Source organism: Buteo buteo, chromosome 2, assembly GCF_964188355.1.
Source record: "Buteo buteo chromosome 2, bButBut1.hap1.1, whole genome shotgun sequence".
Lineage (NCBI taxonomy): Eukaryota > Metazoa > Chordata > Aves > Accipitriformes > Accipitridae > Buteo > Buteo buteo.
The window spans coordinates 68,734,289-68,750,905 of record NC_134172.1 but is presented as its reverse complement, the minus strand read 5'-3'; the positions used below and the strand labels follow the sequence as shown (position 1 = coordinate 68,750,905).

The following is a 16,617-nucleotide window of genomic DNA, read 5'->3' as shown; positions in this document are numbered from 1 at the left end:
ATCTTCGAAGCACAGTCTGTTTTGCTCCCCTCTAGGTTGTCACTATTCAAATCAATACAGCACTGGAAGCAGAGGGACCCCAGAGTCCCTGAATCCCATCCAGAGTGGTCACAGCAGCAGAACAGCTTCTTGCAGACCTGCCTGTGCACGAGCAACCCATGGCTGAGCTGTAGGGTGGCCTTTCCTTAGCCCCGAGAGGCTCACAGGCTCTGGACCATCCCTCGTTGACCGTAGAGGGGATGATCTTGGAACAAAGTCACAGGGCAGTTTTCCCTGTCTGCTGCTCTCACCAGGTTCAGGGTCTGGCTGTGAACATGCATCGCTGGTGCTGTGCTTCCCTGCATGTCTGACCTGTGTTTTTCATTTCCTGAAATTGTGTGACCTGTCTAGGCGTATTTGGTTAACTTAATTCCACAGCTTCAAGGCTATTCATTTAGCTATCTCAAAGGGTTAGAACAAAAGCCTTGAGTTTATGTGTTTCCTACAACTAAGTTAATAGCTGTGGTTTGGATAAAGGCTGAAGTGAACCCATGAATATATGCAGACCTTGGGGCTTTCTTACTGCCAGGACAAAGTGTTTTAGCATAATTTTGTAAAGAAAAATTTGAATTACAGCACTGTTGCTCTTCACTGGTCTCCCTACATAGTTCAGCAAATACAGGAATTACAAGTAACACTGATTTAACAGGTACATAAGCAGTCAGCTCTGATTTTTGACTCTCTACTCTCTGCTGAGATCAGCAGGGCTGTAGAAGCCTATGAGCAGGAGAGATCCCAGAAACGCTGCCAGCGAGGAGTCTTTCCTTCCTACAGATCAAGCCCTTCAAAATCTCCCAGTTTTCCAATAACCAGCTGAGTGCACAGACCATGCTCAGGGTGGTCACAGATCTGAAAGTTGGCAAAGAAAAAGAAGTTTTAAATAAAAGTAATGAAATTTACTTTGTCTCTTTGAGCAGAGTGGTCTAATTCTCAGCTGTGAGAAATAGCTTGATAAGGTCACTCCTTAATCACCATTCCCTGGAGGCTAAAGAGTCACTCTTTCATCAATCATTTTGTGAGTGTGGAGAGCAGCTTTTCTAGAAATAACCTGATAAAGTGTTTAATTGATTTACCCACTGTACCAAATGAAAACACAGTCACTCTCAGGAAAACTGATTAGGGATTAGCAAAAGAACATGAATTTCCTACTTGCCTTAGAAATAGTAAGTCAGACCAGTCCTGGCAACCCATCACTGCACAGAAGTGTCTTGCTAATGCGAACGTGGGCTGTGATCACCCACTCCTCTGGTGCTGGGCACCTTCCTGCACCCAGTTCTTCCCTGCTCTGCAGAACTCAAGCTCTGCTAGATCTGCTTGCACAGCAGTGGGAGGATTTTCCTAGTGCAGTTACTCATAGCCATACAGATCCTAATGTCTTCACAGAGAGCAGGAGGCTAAAAAAAGAAAACGTCTTTCGTGGCTTTCCCAAACCCGAGCTTGGAGCTCTCACACACCAGCCCCGCTCTGAGGGCAGCTGCCCTTTGCAGCACAGCGGAGGGGCTCACGGGAGGTCCTGCCTTGCTTTTAACCCCCAAGTTAGGGGAGCTTTTGCCTTGGAAAGATTAGCAGCATGTGGATTTTTATTTTTTTAAATGGAAAAACTCTCAAAGGAATAAAAATTAAACTATTATTAACCCCTCCTATCACATCTAGCAGAGGAATGCACTTGATGCAGGGAGAGCAGCAGTACATCTTCCCCTCTCTAGCCAGCCCCCCGCAGACAAACAGCCTGCAGACACCCCCCTCGTTTCAGAGCATCAGAGAGGCCACTTAGAGCATCAGGAGCTAGCTCAGCTTTTTATGCTGCCTTCAGGATAAAGGAGGATAAAGCCTCAGCAGCATCAGAGCACAAACTACACCCCCTGAAACGGAAAGCCAGCTCCCAAAGAGCAGCCACCCCCTTGAAGTAGCCAGACACACTGGTGGGATGTTTCCTCCGTGGAGAGAAAATTGGCACTGGGCTTGCTCAGCTTGGCTAGGGATGCTGCTCCTTGTGTGCTCAGCCTCTGCCTGGGGGCTTAAAACCCTCTGCAGGTGCAAAGGTATTTCCTTAAGCAGCCTGGTGCTGTGCGGTGCTTTTCTTGGGGCTCTTCTAAACCTCCCAAGGGGCTACTGAACTTTTCAAAGCCTACAAGCAGTGTTGGCCAGAGGCAGCCTGTGATAATGTAGCTTAATTAGCAATAGCTCTGCTGATGATCTCAGTCCCTATCATGGGCAGTTTGCTGGCTGGGCACTATAAGCTGGTCTGAGCTTTGCCTTTGCAGCAGGGAAAGTGGTGGAGGCTGGATGTGATTAGAGCCACTAAAGCTGAGGGGATGTTCTCTGTGCCAGGAGATGGGATTTACACACAGCTGTGGTATTCAAGCAGCTGCTGGCCTGCACAAGCTAGCCTGAATTTGTCTGGGTGGGCTTCAGCCCCCCTGGCTTTAATGTTTGGAGCTAATGAAAGCAGCAGGGATGAATGGGGGATGAACGGGGGATGAACGCACCTGTGAGTGTGATGGACCAGCTCCTCTCGGGTCTCCAGAGCTGCAACAGGCTATATCCCCTCCTCATCCCGGGCACTGATCCACTGCCCTTGCTAACAACCACAGCTGCAAGCAAAACAGCTGGAAAGCCGACAGGGAAGGTGCACACACATCCTCCAGCCTTCTGCTGGCAGAGGTGTGCCTAAAGCATCATTCAACCAAGTCAAGCAACGAATACTTGCTACTTGAACTATATTTTCTTTTCAATTAAGTCTTTTCTACTTTTAGTCCAAAACATGACCCATGAGCCAGGGGTTAAAATGAGTTTCTTAAAACAAGAGTGGCTATTAGGGGGAATAACAGCCAGCTGCTGCTCCTTGGCTCCCAACACTGGGTTTGCTCATGCTGGTGGCTCAGCTCTCGCGTCCCTTGGTATTGCTGATCACAGTGTGTGTGTTCCTGCAAATTTCTGCTCCTCTCCACGGGCTTCCCAGATTTCATGGATGTGTAACAAATGGAATGGAGGAACGAACCATGCTTGGATGGGGCAAGCTCTTTGCTTTGGGAATCATCCTGCATTTTTAATGTTAATTGCAGTCCTTTCAACTCTCTCTAAAAGCTGCTTTGCACTTCCCTCCCTCCCAGCCGCGATGCCTGGCTCCCTGTGCTGCTCTTCCCAGTGCCCGCTGGCTCTGACCCATTCCCTCGCACCCCGGGGACGCCCCATTCATTGGACATCCAGGGAGATGGCTTATCCAAAAATGCTCCAGCTAGGATGACACCAGTGGTCCAGGCACAAGGACTAGCTGTCACCCACCATCTGGGGCAGGGATGAGGTGGGGGCTGTCAGGGTGGGAGCCCCAGTGTGCTCTGAGACGGTGCTGGAGCTGGCTCATGGGGACCTGCAATCCCTCCGGGAGCAGCCTGGCTGCTCCTGCTCCCCGGGGGCTGCTTGCACCGACCCACTGACCCGGCCCCAGCTCAGCCCATGTGCTGCATGAGCACAGGCGTGCCGAGCTGCCACGAAACAGAAAGCCAGCCTCCAAAGTGGGTCACTTAGGTCTTTAATAAAATATACAGTATGCATCCCATGCATAGATAGAAAATTAATTTACATGCTCTTTTAATTATTTGCATAATGCTTTTTAATTGATACATGTAATTTAGTCTTCACATTTTAATACATTTTGCTACTGGAATATTTATGGGCAGAAGGGGAAACTCCTTCCTTATTTCAAGTAACAGTGCAGCGGGAGCTGGTCGGAGCAGACAGTGGAGCTCACCGGTCCCAGCTTGAGTAAGAATGAGCGCAGAGCAGACCACAAACTGTCGATACTGGAAGACTCGATGACGCCAGGAGCGTGAGCACCCTCCCGTCCCGCACCGCTGGTTCTTGGGGACCCCTCCCCGAGTCCCACTGGGGTTCAGAAAGGCTGGACCCGCACTGGCCTTGGCTTGTCTTTTCTTCCCCATGATCAGCAGATTGTTACAGGCAGAGCCAGCACCGGCAACTGCAGCTGTGCCGAAAGCCAGCCAGGACAACTGGTGGCAAACATCACCAACCTGGTGCCCGGGGCCATCCTGCAGCCATCAACATATTTTTGAGCCAATTATGTGATTGCAGGGTGCACATTTCTCCTGATTGGAACAGGCGTTGCTGGGTGTATTCCTCTGTGCACAAAGGAGCTGCACGATTTCCAAACAGAGAACTGTGGGTCAAGGAAAAACTCCATAGGGAATTAATGCTGTGCTGGGAGCAGCCCTGAACGTGCTCAGCCGGGTGGGGGATCCGGGTGGGAAGGAGGTCCGGTGCTCCAGGAGGACCTCCCTGCCCGGCTGTGAGGTGCTCGGAGGCTGCGGTGATGAGGAGCAGTGCAAGGTCCCCTCTGCCCCGGCTCTCCCGTGGACGTGGGGGATGCTCCCTCCCTGCAGAGGGAAGGTGAGTGCATTGGTACCCCGGGAGCTCAGCTCCCTGCGGGGACAGAGGTGATGCCCGGGGCAGTGTGACTCCCCTCCTTACAGCACTCCTGCCCCTGCCTGGCCCCAAGGCAGCGAGGGACAAGGCAGTAGAACGAAACCAGGCTGGGGGGTTGTGGTGATGGGGACCAGGGTATATGACGAACCCAGCTGGCTTTGGTCATCTCCACCCCATCACGGGCTGCTGCAGCCCCTGGGCTCCCTGGCGGCTCTTCCCACAGTGGAAATCACGAGCATATGACAATGCCAAAGGCAGCTTCTCCATGCCCAGGAGCATCCCCCCATGTCTGCTCCCTGACAGCCCTTTGCAGGGACTCAGCCTCCTCTCTGCTCTGGGGGCTGGGTGCCAGCAGCCACAGAGAGCAGCTGCTCCTCCAAAATAAATGCCCCATAGCTTGGGAGCCCAAAGGGGAAAAAAAGCTTGGGGGGGCAGAGCCTCACCAGGGGTGGCCCCTCAGTTCCCCCAGCTTGATCCCCTCCGGCTGCTCCTGCCTTGGAGGACAGCATCCCTTTTGCCTGGTCATCCCCGGCTGTGTCATCCCCTTCATGGACAGTGCTGCCGGCCGTGCCACGCTCCCGGCACAGCTCCAGATCCCTGGGGGCTCCTGGCTGTGGCAGCGCAGGGAAGCAACTGAACCCCAACTGCAGTGGAAGCAAGGTGAGGTCCAGTCGATCCCACTGCAGGGGCTGGGGACAGGGAGGCTCACACTGAGCTGGACACCACCTCTCCTCCCATATGACTCATTTCTGACCCCCTTTACCCCATGGCCGGTGGGGCAGCCGAGCCTTTTGAGGCTGTTTGCAGCTGGGGGTAGGATGAGGTTGGGGCTGGAGTTGATGCTGACCTGGCACAGGACCTGCAAGGGCAGCCAGCCTGGGCGGGCGCTGCCTCACCCTCAAGCCATTTAACCTCACCCTGGATAACACAAAACCTCGGGGCAGAGGAAAACCCCCTTCACGAAGCCGGGGCAGTGCCTGATGAGGGGTCACCTGTATTTCTTTTTTTTCTCGCTCCCTTTCCGGCAGGGGTATGTCCAGCCCCACAGCCTCTGTTTGCAGCCATGGGGGAGCACGGCTGTCGCTGGCTGAGGGCTGAAACACATCCAGGCGGACCCGGCCACTGCGTCCCGGGGGCTGGAAGCAGCCGGCACCCACTGGGCATCTCCTCCAACCCCTCCTGTCCTTCACTGGGGGTTTGACGCCAGGCGCGGTGCGAGATGGGGAGAGCCGGGCTCCTCCGCCATGTCCCGGTGCAACAGCCGTGCCGTGCTCACGGCGAGTGAGCAGGTCCCACGCGCGCCCCGGTGCCACGGCACAGTGGGGTCAGGGTGTGGGGTGGGCGCCGGGGGTCAGACCGCGGCGGTCGGGGCTGCCTCTGCCCAGGGAGGACTCGCTCAGAGCCTCTGAGTCTCGGTCGTGGCTGGACACGCTCTCCGCGTCCTCGGGGTCTTTCTTCCCGCTGTTCCTCACGGCCGCCTCCAGCGCCTTCTGCTTGCGGTAAAAGTGGGAGAACTTGTTGAAGATGATGGTGATGGGCAGCGCCACGACCAGGATGCCCCCCAGGATGCAGCCCGAGGCAGCCAGCTTGCCCGCCACGGTGACGGGCACCACGTCGCCGTAGCCCACGGTGGTCATGCTGACCGTGCCCCACCACCAGCACGCTGGGATGGTGTCAAAGCCGACGTCTTCCTCCTTCTCGGCGGTGTAGGCCACGCCAGAGAAGACGGAGACCCCCACGGCCAGGTAGAGCAGCAGGATCCCCACCTCCCGGTAGCTGTGCTGGAAGGCAAAGCAGAGCGGAGGTCAGTGGGGGCCACCGCACCCATCATGGCCAGGACCCTGGCACCCCGCAGGGCAAATACAGCCCCGCGTCCAGACTCCTTGCATGCCTCCGTCGGGGATCTCGATGCCTCTATCCATCTCTGCCTCGGGATGTCCCGCTGCAGGGCCGGGCTGGGACGGGTCGGGGGGTGCATGGGTGACCCACACCTGGAGCGAGTGGGGCGGCCGGGAAATCAGCCCTGGCACCCACAGCCGCCCCTCTGCCCTCCACCAGGCTGCGAGGAGGAGGCAGTGCCAGGAGGGAAGGGGGAACCTGTGCTTCCCAGCCAGGGTTCTCAGGCAGAGGCTACTCCCCTGCCTCCAGCACTCACTCCGACCTGATCTCGGCTAATAATATTTAGACACATTTTCCTTTTGTCTTGGCAGGTCCCCAGAAACCACCCCTGCAGAAACCCAGGCAGCCTCTAAGTGAAGCGATTTGTGTTTTCCCGAAACGCTGGCGCTGTGCTCACAGGGAGGACGTGCGCCTCTGCTGCAGGCTCAGCTCTAGCTCTTCAGCCCTGGGCTCCTCGGCTGCCAGGGACCCCACAATCAGCGCCCCAGGGACTCACCTGCTCCCTCCTATACCCCAACACCATCTACAGTCCCAGGGTCCATTTAACCCTTCGTTACACGCCTGGGTAGGAGGGATCAGGGTGCTCCAGCTAGCAGAGTCCAGCAGGCTTTTGCTTTTACGTGCTGGGGAGGGATATTGCACTCAGGGGACGCAGTTCTAGGGGAGGCAGAAACTACCCCCTGTCCCAGTTTCTGTCCCCTGTGGTTCCATTCCTGGGGACACTTCAACCTTGGGGTTCTAGGTGACTTTAACCTGTGTTTGAGCTGGCTATAGGACACCAACAATCCCAAAGGAACCTAAGGCAGTCCCTGGCTGGGCTCGCTGCAGCACGGCTGCTGCTGCTCTGTTGCTCAGCCGGGCTGGGCAGCAGCTCCGACGGCCCTGCAGCACGCCGCAGCGGGGTCAGCCTCCGTCCCTTCCCCAGCACCCATGGGTGCAGGAGCCAGATGGGGGGGGGGGGGCTGTCTTTGCACTGCCTTGTTGCGGAAAGAAACCTGGGTAGAGGCAGCCAGCGCTCCCCGCTCTGTTCCAGACACCAAATGAAATGAGATTTCACGGCTACTAGAGGCAAAACTCTGGCTGATGTGACTCGGGAGGCACCAGCCTGGCAGTAAGTTTCTCCTGGCTCAGCACCCCAGCCCCAGGGCTGGGTGACAGGATGGGGGCTGGCCATTGGCACCTGCACAGCACCCAGTGAGCCCCGGCGAGGGGTCTGCAGGATGGCCTGAGGGCAGAGGGGCTTGTTCCAGGGGGAGAGTTCTTGCAGAAACTGCTGTTTCTGAGAGAATTACATTTCCCTTCCAGTTTTGCTGCTTCTGCATGGGAGACTCAAAGTGAACCTCTGAGCTGACATGAATCCAAGCAGCCCTGCTCATCAGGTCAATCCAGGGATCCATCCAACACCAGTGCGGGCTGGTCCCAGCACCCACCCCGATAGGGTGCCGCACGCCCCGGCTGGCCAAGCCCCACCCTGAGGGGTCTGGGAGCCCCGGTGGGAATGGGGCCATGGGACACCCAACCTCCCAGCTGGGCGCGTGGGACACGGGGGTACAGACTGACGGCAGAGGTGTGCAACACTCCTTGAAGAAACCGTAATTTCTCTGGTTTCAAACTAAAACATTTGTGTCGCAATCTTTCTTCGGATATTCTTAATTTTTTAGCAAAATATAAACCTGTGCCAAAATCCTGGGGTGGGAAAGGGCAGTGGGCAGTTAGGGGACGAGGCAGCAAGTGACACAGGGAAGGGGACTGCCAGAGGACAAGCTGGGACCAGGCAAACTGCCATGGGCCAGCACTGGGCCAAATCCAGCACCCAGCTCCTGCTCCTGCCCCATGGCTGGCGAGGTGTGAGCCGAGAGCCCTGCAGGCAGCAGGGATGGGGACCCCCGGCACAGCCTGCTCTTAAAGCCCTGCAGACCGGGAGGGGACCGCAGAGCCCCCGTTTTCTGGCAGGGCCAGGCTAACCACCCACCAGTGCCAAAACCACCGCCATCCTCACAGCTTGGCTAGTCCACTAGCTTTTTGTCACGAGTGAATTTCTTGGATGTTTCTGCTCACGGATCTGCCAGCTCGCTCTTCATCTTTTGGGGAAAGGAAAACAGAGCTCTGATCGTGGGGTTTTTTTTCCTAGTCTCCTAATAGGCAGAGAATGCCTTATTGGAGACTACATAATGACTAAACGAAACAACATTTGAGCAAAGCAAACAGCAGAAGACGTGGGAAAAGAGCTTCCACCATCAAGACGAGACACAAAGGAGGTGGATTCGCCGCAGGGAGCGAGAAGGCTTTGCTTAGACTGCTGGCAAAAGCTGCTCAGCTAATGCCAGTAATACCGAGGGGAAATAATCTCTGCCGTCGCCTGTGGCTGCAAATGCCCTATAGCAGCTCCGAGGGGGCTCCTTGAGAAGGACAAACATCTCAGAGCCACTGAGTTTCAAAGATGTATCACTTGGCCATGAAAGACTTGCTCCTGGCTGGAGCTTAACTGTATGTCTGTACGTCCCAGCTGGGAAGCAGCAGAGCCGAATAACCTTATACATTTTTAAAGAGTATCAGTTATGGCCCTGGCATGTGTTGGAGGGTGAAGGCAAGGGGGAAGTCAGGAAGCTCAATAACTCCCACTGCTTTAATTTACAAGCAGGGTCAGGGCTTGCAGCACAGGCGAGGCTCCAGGAATCTCTCAGCTGATCCTCAGGCACTGGCTGCCACCTATTTGCAGCCATTTATCTCCAAAATGTGTGGTTCACTCATTGATCCAGGGGCAGGCAGCCGCAGCTGGGGTTTGGGTGGGATGCAGGCTTAGCAAGCGGCCAGCCTGGGAGGAGGCGATGCCGGGTAATAAAAGGCTCCAGCAAAACAGCCGCCCCAACAACAATCTCTTTGGGCTCCTGCCCTAGCAGGAGGTCTGTCTGCCCTTGGGACAGCCATGGGCCATGCATGGGCTCCCTCCCTCAATCGAATGTGCATTTTCCTCCAGTACAGCGGAAAAAAATGAAATGGAAGAGCTTGGTTTGAGCCTGACCAGAGATACCAGCGTGGGGACCAAGCACACAGATAGCCTGCAGTAGCAACAGCAGGGTGATGCATCTGCTGTCTGGGGACGTGGCAGCTCTGGCTTTTCCGACCTATTTGTGTATTTAGGCCCCTAAGGGGACAGACAGCAACTCCTGTAGATCTCTGCAGATGCCTAAATTACTCAGTGCCTAACACCTATTGACTGCTAGTGGGAGACAGGCACCAAACCCACACCCGGGGAAGCTGCAGTAATAGCCATGGATGTCGTGCACAGCAGGGAGGAAGAGCAGAGATGTGTGGGAAGCCTTTCCTCAATTTAAATGGGACCTGGATCAGGCCCCATGCAATCTGAAGACCATTCAGAGTTTATGATGCACAAATGGCAGAAATCCTTCTGCTAGCACTTTCATGGTAGGGGAACAATTACTCAGCTTGCCAGACCCATCGCACCCGCTTCCTGGCTGTTAACAGCCTTTACTCCTCTGCTGCTGCTTTATGCTCTTGCAATAGGAAGTAAATTATGATTAACAAGACGTTGTAATTTATGTGCCCAGTAAATCACAACGCCAAGCTGCTGCGTCAGATTTGTGTCTTCGCTCATCCCCATTTACAGCTGGCTCCGGAGTCCCCGGGAAGCGGCACTTTGCTGCACGTCACTCAGTGAATCAGTGGCTCAGCAGAGACTGGAGCCGGGACACTGCCAGCTCCCCGGATCTCGTCTGCTGCTTAATAACATGCAGATGATCCCATCAGTCCCTGCTCTGCTGCAATGTGTTGTTCATGCTTAAATGGAGCACAGAAAGGGTTCAGGGAGCCCTTCCCACATGTACTGTTTTATCTAAATTTTGCAAGCAGTGTTATACGGGTCTGTCACTTGCTAATTGCTCTTTCAAGGTGAGTGTTCAGAAGTAAGTATGATGCAGGTAGGACTTCAGGCATCTTCATTTCAAGGAATCCTCTGTGGACCCTATTTTCAGCAGGCTTTGAGGATGCCAGGAATTTCCCCCCCCCCCACTTACTCTGATCATCTGTGGGCTTTGCAGGATTAGTGCTGGGCTGGGCTGGCCCTGCTTCACAGCAGAAGTTGGCAGAAGACATTTCCTGCTGCCCATCCTCATCCCCAGCCACACTCAAGGGTTGCTTTTCTCCATGGCTCACCCACGGGAATGGGTCCAGCCCTGGCAGGCGAGTCTTGCTGACACCAGGACACCCCATGCCAGCCCTGCCACTGCTGCAGCAGCGAGAATCGGGGTGTCCCCAGCCTCAGCTGTGCCCGCTTCATCCCTGCGACGGCCCTTCAGTGGGAGCAGCACCAGGAGCTGTGGGTCTGGCCCCTGCCAAGCACTGAGTGTGAGGAGAGCATCCCTTTGGATTAATTTCAAGCTCTGTTATGAAGACTGTTTTGTTGGTCGTTTGTTTGACACACCGTTTGTTTGAAGGCAGAAAAAGCACAGGGATATTTGCATGAACAGTGCTTGAAAAACCAGTCTTCTGGATTGAACGTGGGACCAGCGGCAGTCTCATGAGGAGAGGACACGTTTGCCCTGGTGACCTCCTCCCCGTGCCCAGCACGATCCCTGCGTGTGGTGGGGCATGGGGCACATGTGTTGCTCTGCATCTTGGCTGGCTCGAGGATCAGCTTTAGGATTTCGCTTGATGTGGTCGCCAAGAATCAGAGACAAAGGCTGAGTTTAATTGGCCTCTGCAGGAAGCTGGATTTTCTGCATAAGCGCAGGAGGTGAGGGGACAGTTTCACCTTCCGCAGATTCAGGCACATGGCCCTCAGCATGAGGGGGATGGAGGATGGAGGGACGGTGGGGGAGAGCAGAGAGCCGTGCAGGGCACCGTGGCTGGTCTGTGCTGCACAACTGAGCTGCAGCGATGGAGGTCTGGGCTGCAGCACTAGGCTGGTGAGGATTTCATGATAACTTCATGCTTTGACCCGTGTCACAGCTGTTCTTGGTCTGTCTAAGGAGGCTGGGGGTGCTGCGGAGGAGGTCTGGAGAAACACAGCCTTGGGGCACGCCATGGAGGATGAAGACCTCCTCTTACCAAACCTGCAGGGGTGCCACCTCTTGGCATGCCTGGACCCTGGTCCTTCACTGTCTCAGCATCTCTTCATCCAGCTCTTCCTCCTGAGGACCACATGGTCCTGGGGCCAGCTTCCCCCAGCCTTGCACACCGTGCTTTCCCCAAGCTTTTCCAGCAGGCTGAGGGGCAGCTGCTGGTAGCGCAGGCTCTGCTGGGGACATGCACCCTGCCTTGGGCTGATTGTCCCAGGCCCTGCAGCTAACCACCCTTTGCTTTTCTGTTGCTGCTCTGTGCCCCCCGTGGTTAACCATGTGCCAGTCCCAATCTCATCATACCCTGGAGCACCCAAGCATCAGCTCAGCTGCACCAGGATCTCTACGTCTCCCTAGACGGACAGACACCGAGGGTTGGATGAAGGCTCCCAACCAGCTGGCAGCATGCCCTTAGGAGGTTCCCCCTTCTCCCAGACTGAGGACAGAAGCAGCTCCGAGCCACACACGCTGGTGCTGGCATACCCAGCAGCTGCTGGCTGGCCCGATCCCTGCTCAGCAGGGTGCTCACAGCCTGGCTAGGCACTGACCCACTTCTGGTGGAATATCACTATCCACCCATGCATGGCTGAGTCCATTCCAACACCGTGCAACTGGGCTTGCACACCATGGTGGGGAGGGAATGGCTAAGTCCCTGGAAGCACCAGTTCTGCATGAAGCAAAGTCTGCAAGCAATGGGGTGAATTGCTGTTTGCTCTGGGTGGGTGTACAAAGAGGACTCATGCAGTGCTCCTCACGCTTGGTTGCTTTAGCAGACACACAAGCCAACAGCCCAGCCCACCACCCTGAGCAAGCTTGCCAGACACCACCCAGAGCTGGTAGCTCACTGGGAATGTCCACATTCCGCAGCTGGACCAGAGGTCTCCTTCTTAACCAGAGACTAAGAGTAGATAAGGAGATAGAGAGCCAGTTTACCTTTAAGGTGGCCCCCAGCGACCTCAGTCCGGTGGAGTGCCGAGCCAGCTTCAGCACCCGGAATATCCTCATGAGCCGAAACACCTGCACGACCTTGCCCAGGTTGCCCAGCTCCGAGTCACTGCCCATGGTCACGTCCACCAAGAGGGTGAAGTAGAAGGGCAACACTGAGACAATGTCAATCAGGTTCAGCGGGTGCTTGAAGAACTTCCTGGGGTTGGGGGAGAGCAGGAGGCGGGAAGTCACTTCAAAGGTGAACCAGGAGATGCAGAAATACTCCAGCTTGTGCAGGACGGGTTCATCGAGCACGTTGCCGTTCTCATCCACCTCCTGGTACTCGGGCATGCTGTGGATGCACATGGTGGCTATGGAAACCAGCACCACACTGATGGACACGAAGCTGAAGAGTTTGCTGGGGATGGAGTAGCCGGGGTTCTCCATGGTGAGCCAGAGGCGTTTGCGCATGTTGCCGCAGCGCAGCGTGCTGTAGCGCAGCAGGTCGTGGTTGATGTCAGAGATCTCATCGGGGGACGTGTCCACGCTGCTGACCTCGCTCTCCTCGTCCCAGTTGTGGTGCCGGCTCTCCAGCTTGCGCTCGTGGTAGCGGTAGCTGCAGCAGGAGTCCAGGAAGAACTCGTTGATGCCCCAGTACTCGATCTCCTGGCAGAAGGAGAAGACGCACAGCTCCTCCATGACGTGCAGCTTCCCCGTCTGGTAGAAGTGGAGCACGTAGAGGAAGAAGCCGGGGTTTCGGTCAAAGTAGAACTCCCTGGCGCTCACGTCGTAGTCATCGCAGAGCTGCAGGATGGACTCCTCTGAGTCGCAGGAGAGCAGGCGTCCCAGGCGGGTGTCGGGGAACTTGGAGAGGGCACTGGAGCTGAGCCGCCTCCTCAGACCCCCCACGTTGATGTTGATAACGTCCTCCTCAAAACTGGGACCCCAGTAATTTAAGGTCTTGTTGACCATGATCAGCAGAGCGGGAGCTGGTTCCACCTGCGGGTGAGACACAGCGGAGCTGGAGGGCATGCAGGGCTCCCCCAAATCGATCCGGGAGCTCCTGGGCAAGGGGGGCCAGAAGCACCCTGGGGACTGAGGAGGGATGTTTGCATTTTGAAAAGCAAGGACTAGGGAGGGGGGAGGGGAGAGAAACTGCTTTAGGCAGTTGTACTTCTGTGGTATGGAAGGAAAAAAAAAAAGCCAATGATTTTTCCAGGTGAAACTTTTCCTTGCTTTTTTTTTTTTACCTCTTAAAGTTTCTCCCTTTGCTGATCACTAATGGCCAAAGGAATGCAGTTTACTGCACCTCCAGCACCTCATCCATGGGGCTTTCCTCATTCAAACAGGTAATTAGTCACTGAAGAGAGGGTTTATCCCCCAAAGAGCCTCCCCCGTGGAAAAAAAGATCTCGTCAATTCACCACTGCAGTGATTCTGCCAGAGCTTTGTAGCCCAACTACCTATGTTGCTAATTAGACCTGGTCAAAAAGTCCTTAGATGGTGCAGTCTTCCCAGCAGCAAAGGCAGTTTTGCCAAAATCAGAGTGTTTTCACAGAAAGTGTCAGTTTTAGGGAGAATTTCAGTGAAATAAGTGTCAAAACAATTCATCTGCCTGCTTTGTTTCCTCTTGTGTGTTCTGTCATGTAAAATATTATTTTTATAATGTTGAAACCTAACAAAAACATGATTCAGAATCATTGATGACTCTGAATTAAAAACCTGTACATTGGCAGGGAAATAAAACCCGAAGTTTTTATTTCTATTGTGTTTCGAGATTCCTAAAAGTTTCAGGGAGCTGGGCTTTTCCATCCAGCAGAAATTCCATTTTCTAATGAGCAGCAGTTAAAGCATCTAACAAAGAGAAGCATTCCCACACCTTCAAACACATTTACCCGTCTTGATCAGAAGCTTAGAATAAAAAGGCAAATGAAAAGGTTTGTGATCTTCTTGTGTCACCCTGAAATCAGACTTCTCCACCTACCTTATTAACCAAAACGTCTGGGGACGTGCGGAGCAGCCCTGTACCCACGCAGTCTCCCCTCTCCTGGCACGGGGGTGTTGGGTGTCCTCAGAACGGACACGGCATTTGCTCTCTTGGTTGAGGAATTACATTTTTCCTCATGCATCAGCTACTATGGAAAAATCCCACTATTAGGCATGACTTGCTCCTGAGCTCTGCTCACGCTTCCAGGGTCACCGCTGGTACCGACATGACTTCTGCAGCCACTGATGCTTTTGCCGCAGTGGTCACTGAGACATTTGTGACCTCCAGACTGGCCTGTCTCCCATCCCAAAGGCTTCCCTCCCTGGTTTTAATCAGCCAGCTGCTTATTAGAAAAATCTCTCACCTTCTCTGTCCTGTGTCACCCACTGAAGTTTTCAAACTTCTAGGTGACACAGGGACAGAGTCCACAGACAGGCAGCAGGAGCCGAGGGAAAAGACTGCAGCAGCCCCCACGATGATGCCGAGGTGCCACCAGACCCCACACAGGACAGTCCGACAGCAGCCACCGAGGACCAAGGCCAGGTCAGTGACACGAGGCAGGTTCCCCTCAGCCCAGAGGAATCCCAGTTCCCCTGTGGACCCCTTTGCACCCCAGCCCTGTGTTGCTCATCAGACATTTACTGGGTCTTATGGGGCAAACACTAAAGCAGGGGCAGGGCTCTGCATGTCTTCCAGTGTCTGAGAAACGCAGTGTAAAAGGTTTGGCAGACTGGGAGGGACCTGGGGGACATTTTTCACATCTAAATCTGGAGGTCAGAGCAGAGCCAGAGAGGAACAGGTACCAGACTAATGGTTAGAAATAAACCCCAGAGGTACTTTTTTAAGCTAAGCAGGGCTGTGGGTGCAGCAAATGCTAGATTTGTGCGAAATAGTCTGGCAAAGGCATCTGCTAACTCCACTGCATCTCCGAGCCAGGGCTCCTTAAAGACACAGGCTTTGCACCACAAAGCCAGCGCTTCCCATTACACCACGTCTGGAGGAGGCAACCGGCTTGTAATAAGCCTCAGAGCTTAATGGACTCATTGTCTTGCCTTTCAAAGGCGAGGAAAAAAGAGAGACTTTTTTAATGCTTAAGACAAAAGCAAGGGAGAAAAAAGGGGTGTAAACAGTCCTTTTCAGGGATAAATTGGAATTTCTGTGACAGATTAGCTTTTCCAGGGAAGACATCACACAGCCCATCTGTGGGGTGGGGATGACTAATCCAGGTTCCTTCCAGAAGGATGCTCATGCATTCAGGCTACAAACACACACAGAGGGGCCGTGGGGGTGGGTCTGTGGGATCCAGTTTAGCCCACACCCGTCCTCAGCCTCTCTCCACACCCTCCCTATACAGCAGCTACTCCAGGAGACCAAGCCAAATGTCACCGAAATCAAAGGCAAGGTGGTTTGGGGGCTGGTCTGGGGCACGGGGCAGTCCGGCTGGCTACCAGGGGCTACACTAGGACGGCAGGACAAGCCTAAAGAGATGCTCCAGCTCAGCAGGACCATCCCCAGCACACGGCTGTGCTGTGCAGCTGCCGAGACGTGCCAAACCCTGAGGGCCAGGAGGGAGCCAGCTCCCACCTCTCTCCCAGCTCAAAAAAAAAAAAAAAGAAAAAAGTGGGTGTCAGGACCCTGTAAGCCTTTGTACCCCGGGGAAATCCCTCCCTCCCTCTTCTCTCCATCCCTCCCGCGCAGGAAGCAGAGTGAGGAGAAGGGTCGCGAACTGTCTGAGATGCTCCTTTCTGATGTTCGCTTCTGAATAGAGCCAATTATTTCTGCCCACATACAGCTTTCATCTAGGAACCTAAAGCAGCAATTAATAGTTTTATAACTCTTTTGCCTACTCGTTTCACGACTAGCTAAGCTCAGCTTTAGAACAAAACTGAGATTTGAACTAAGACCTGGTGTGATCTCCTCTGTTGGATCATCAAAGCATGTGCCCATCTCGCATTTGCAGGAGGGGTATCTGCTGGGAAACAGAAGCTTACTTTGGTAAGGTTGGGTGTTTTTTTGTTTTAAAGCACAAAGGACAGAGAATACAAATGTGCCCGTCTCGAATAATGTGAATTTGCAAAATTTCCATAAATGATTGGTAAAATAGAACAGATAAAGCCAGTCTCTTTCTGATAAATTTTGAAATATATTGTAAGCTATTTAAAAAGAATTACACAAGCCCCGTGTGAGCTGGGTGTTGGGTGTTCAAATGAGTATGTATCTTGTGGAGACAAAAATCTCTGATATA

General features: G+C 54.2%; 1 protein-coding gene across 1 annotated transcript; it reads right to left on the bottom strand.

The window, feature by feature from the left end:
• Window positions 1-5,807: 5,807 nt before the first annotated feature.
• KCNS1 (potassium voltage-gated channel modifier subfamily S member 1) lies at window positions 5,808-13,358 on the bottom strand. The gene is made up of 2 exons (XM_075022554.1): window positions 12,393-13,358; window positions 5,808-6,263 (listed from the first exon to the last, which is right to left on the bottom strand). The coding sequence occupies exons 1-2, from the start codon at window positions 13,356-13,358 to the stop codon at window positions 5,808-5,810; spliced, it is 1,422 nt and encodes a 473-aa protein (XP_074878655.1).
• Between the last annotated feature and the right edge of the window lie 3,259 nt (window positions 13,359-16,617).

What these genes read in the sequence shown, in the direction of transcription:
- KCNS1 (XM_075022554.1), bottom strand. Translation starts at nt 13,358, where the DNA reads ATGGTCAACAAGACCTTAAATTACTGGGGTCCCAGTTTTGAGGAGGAC. An exon ending in CGCTGGGGGCCACCTTAAAG is followed by an intron (nt 6,264 to 12,392) that starts GTAAACTGGCTC and finishes TTTGCCTTCCAG; the next exon opens with CACAGCTACCGGGAGGTGGG.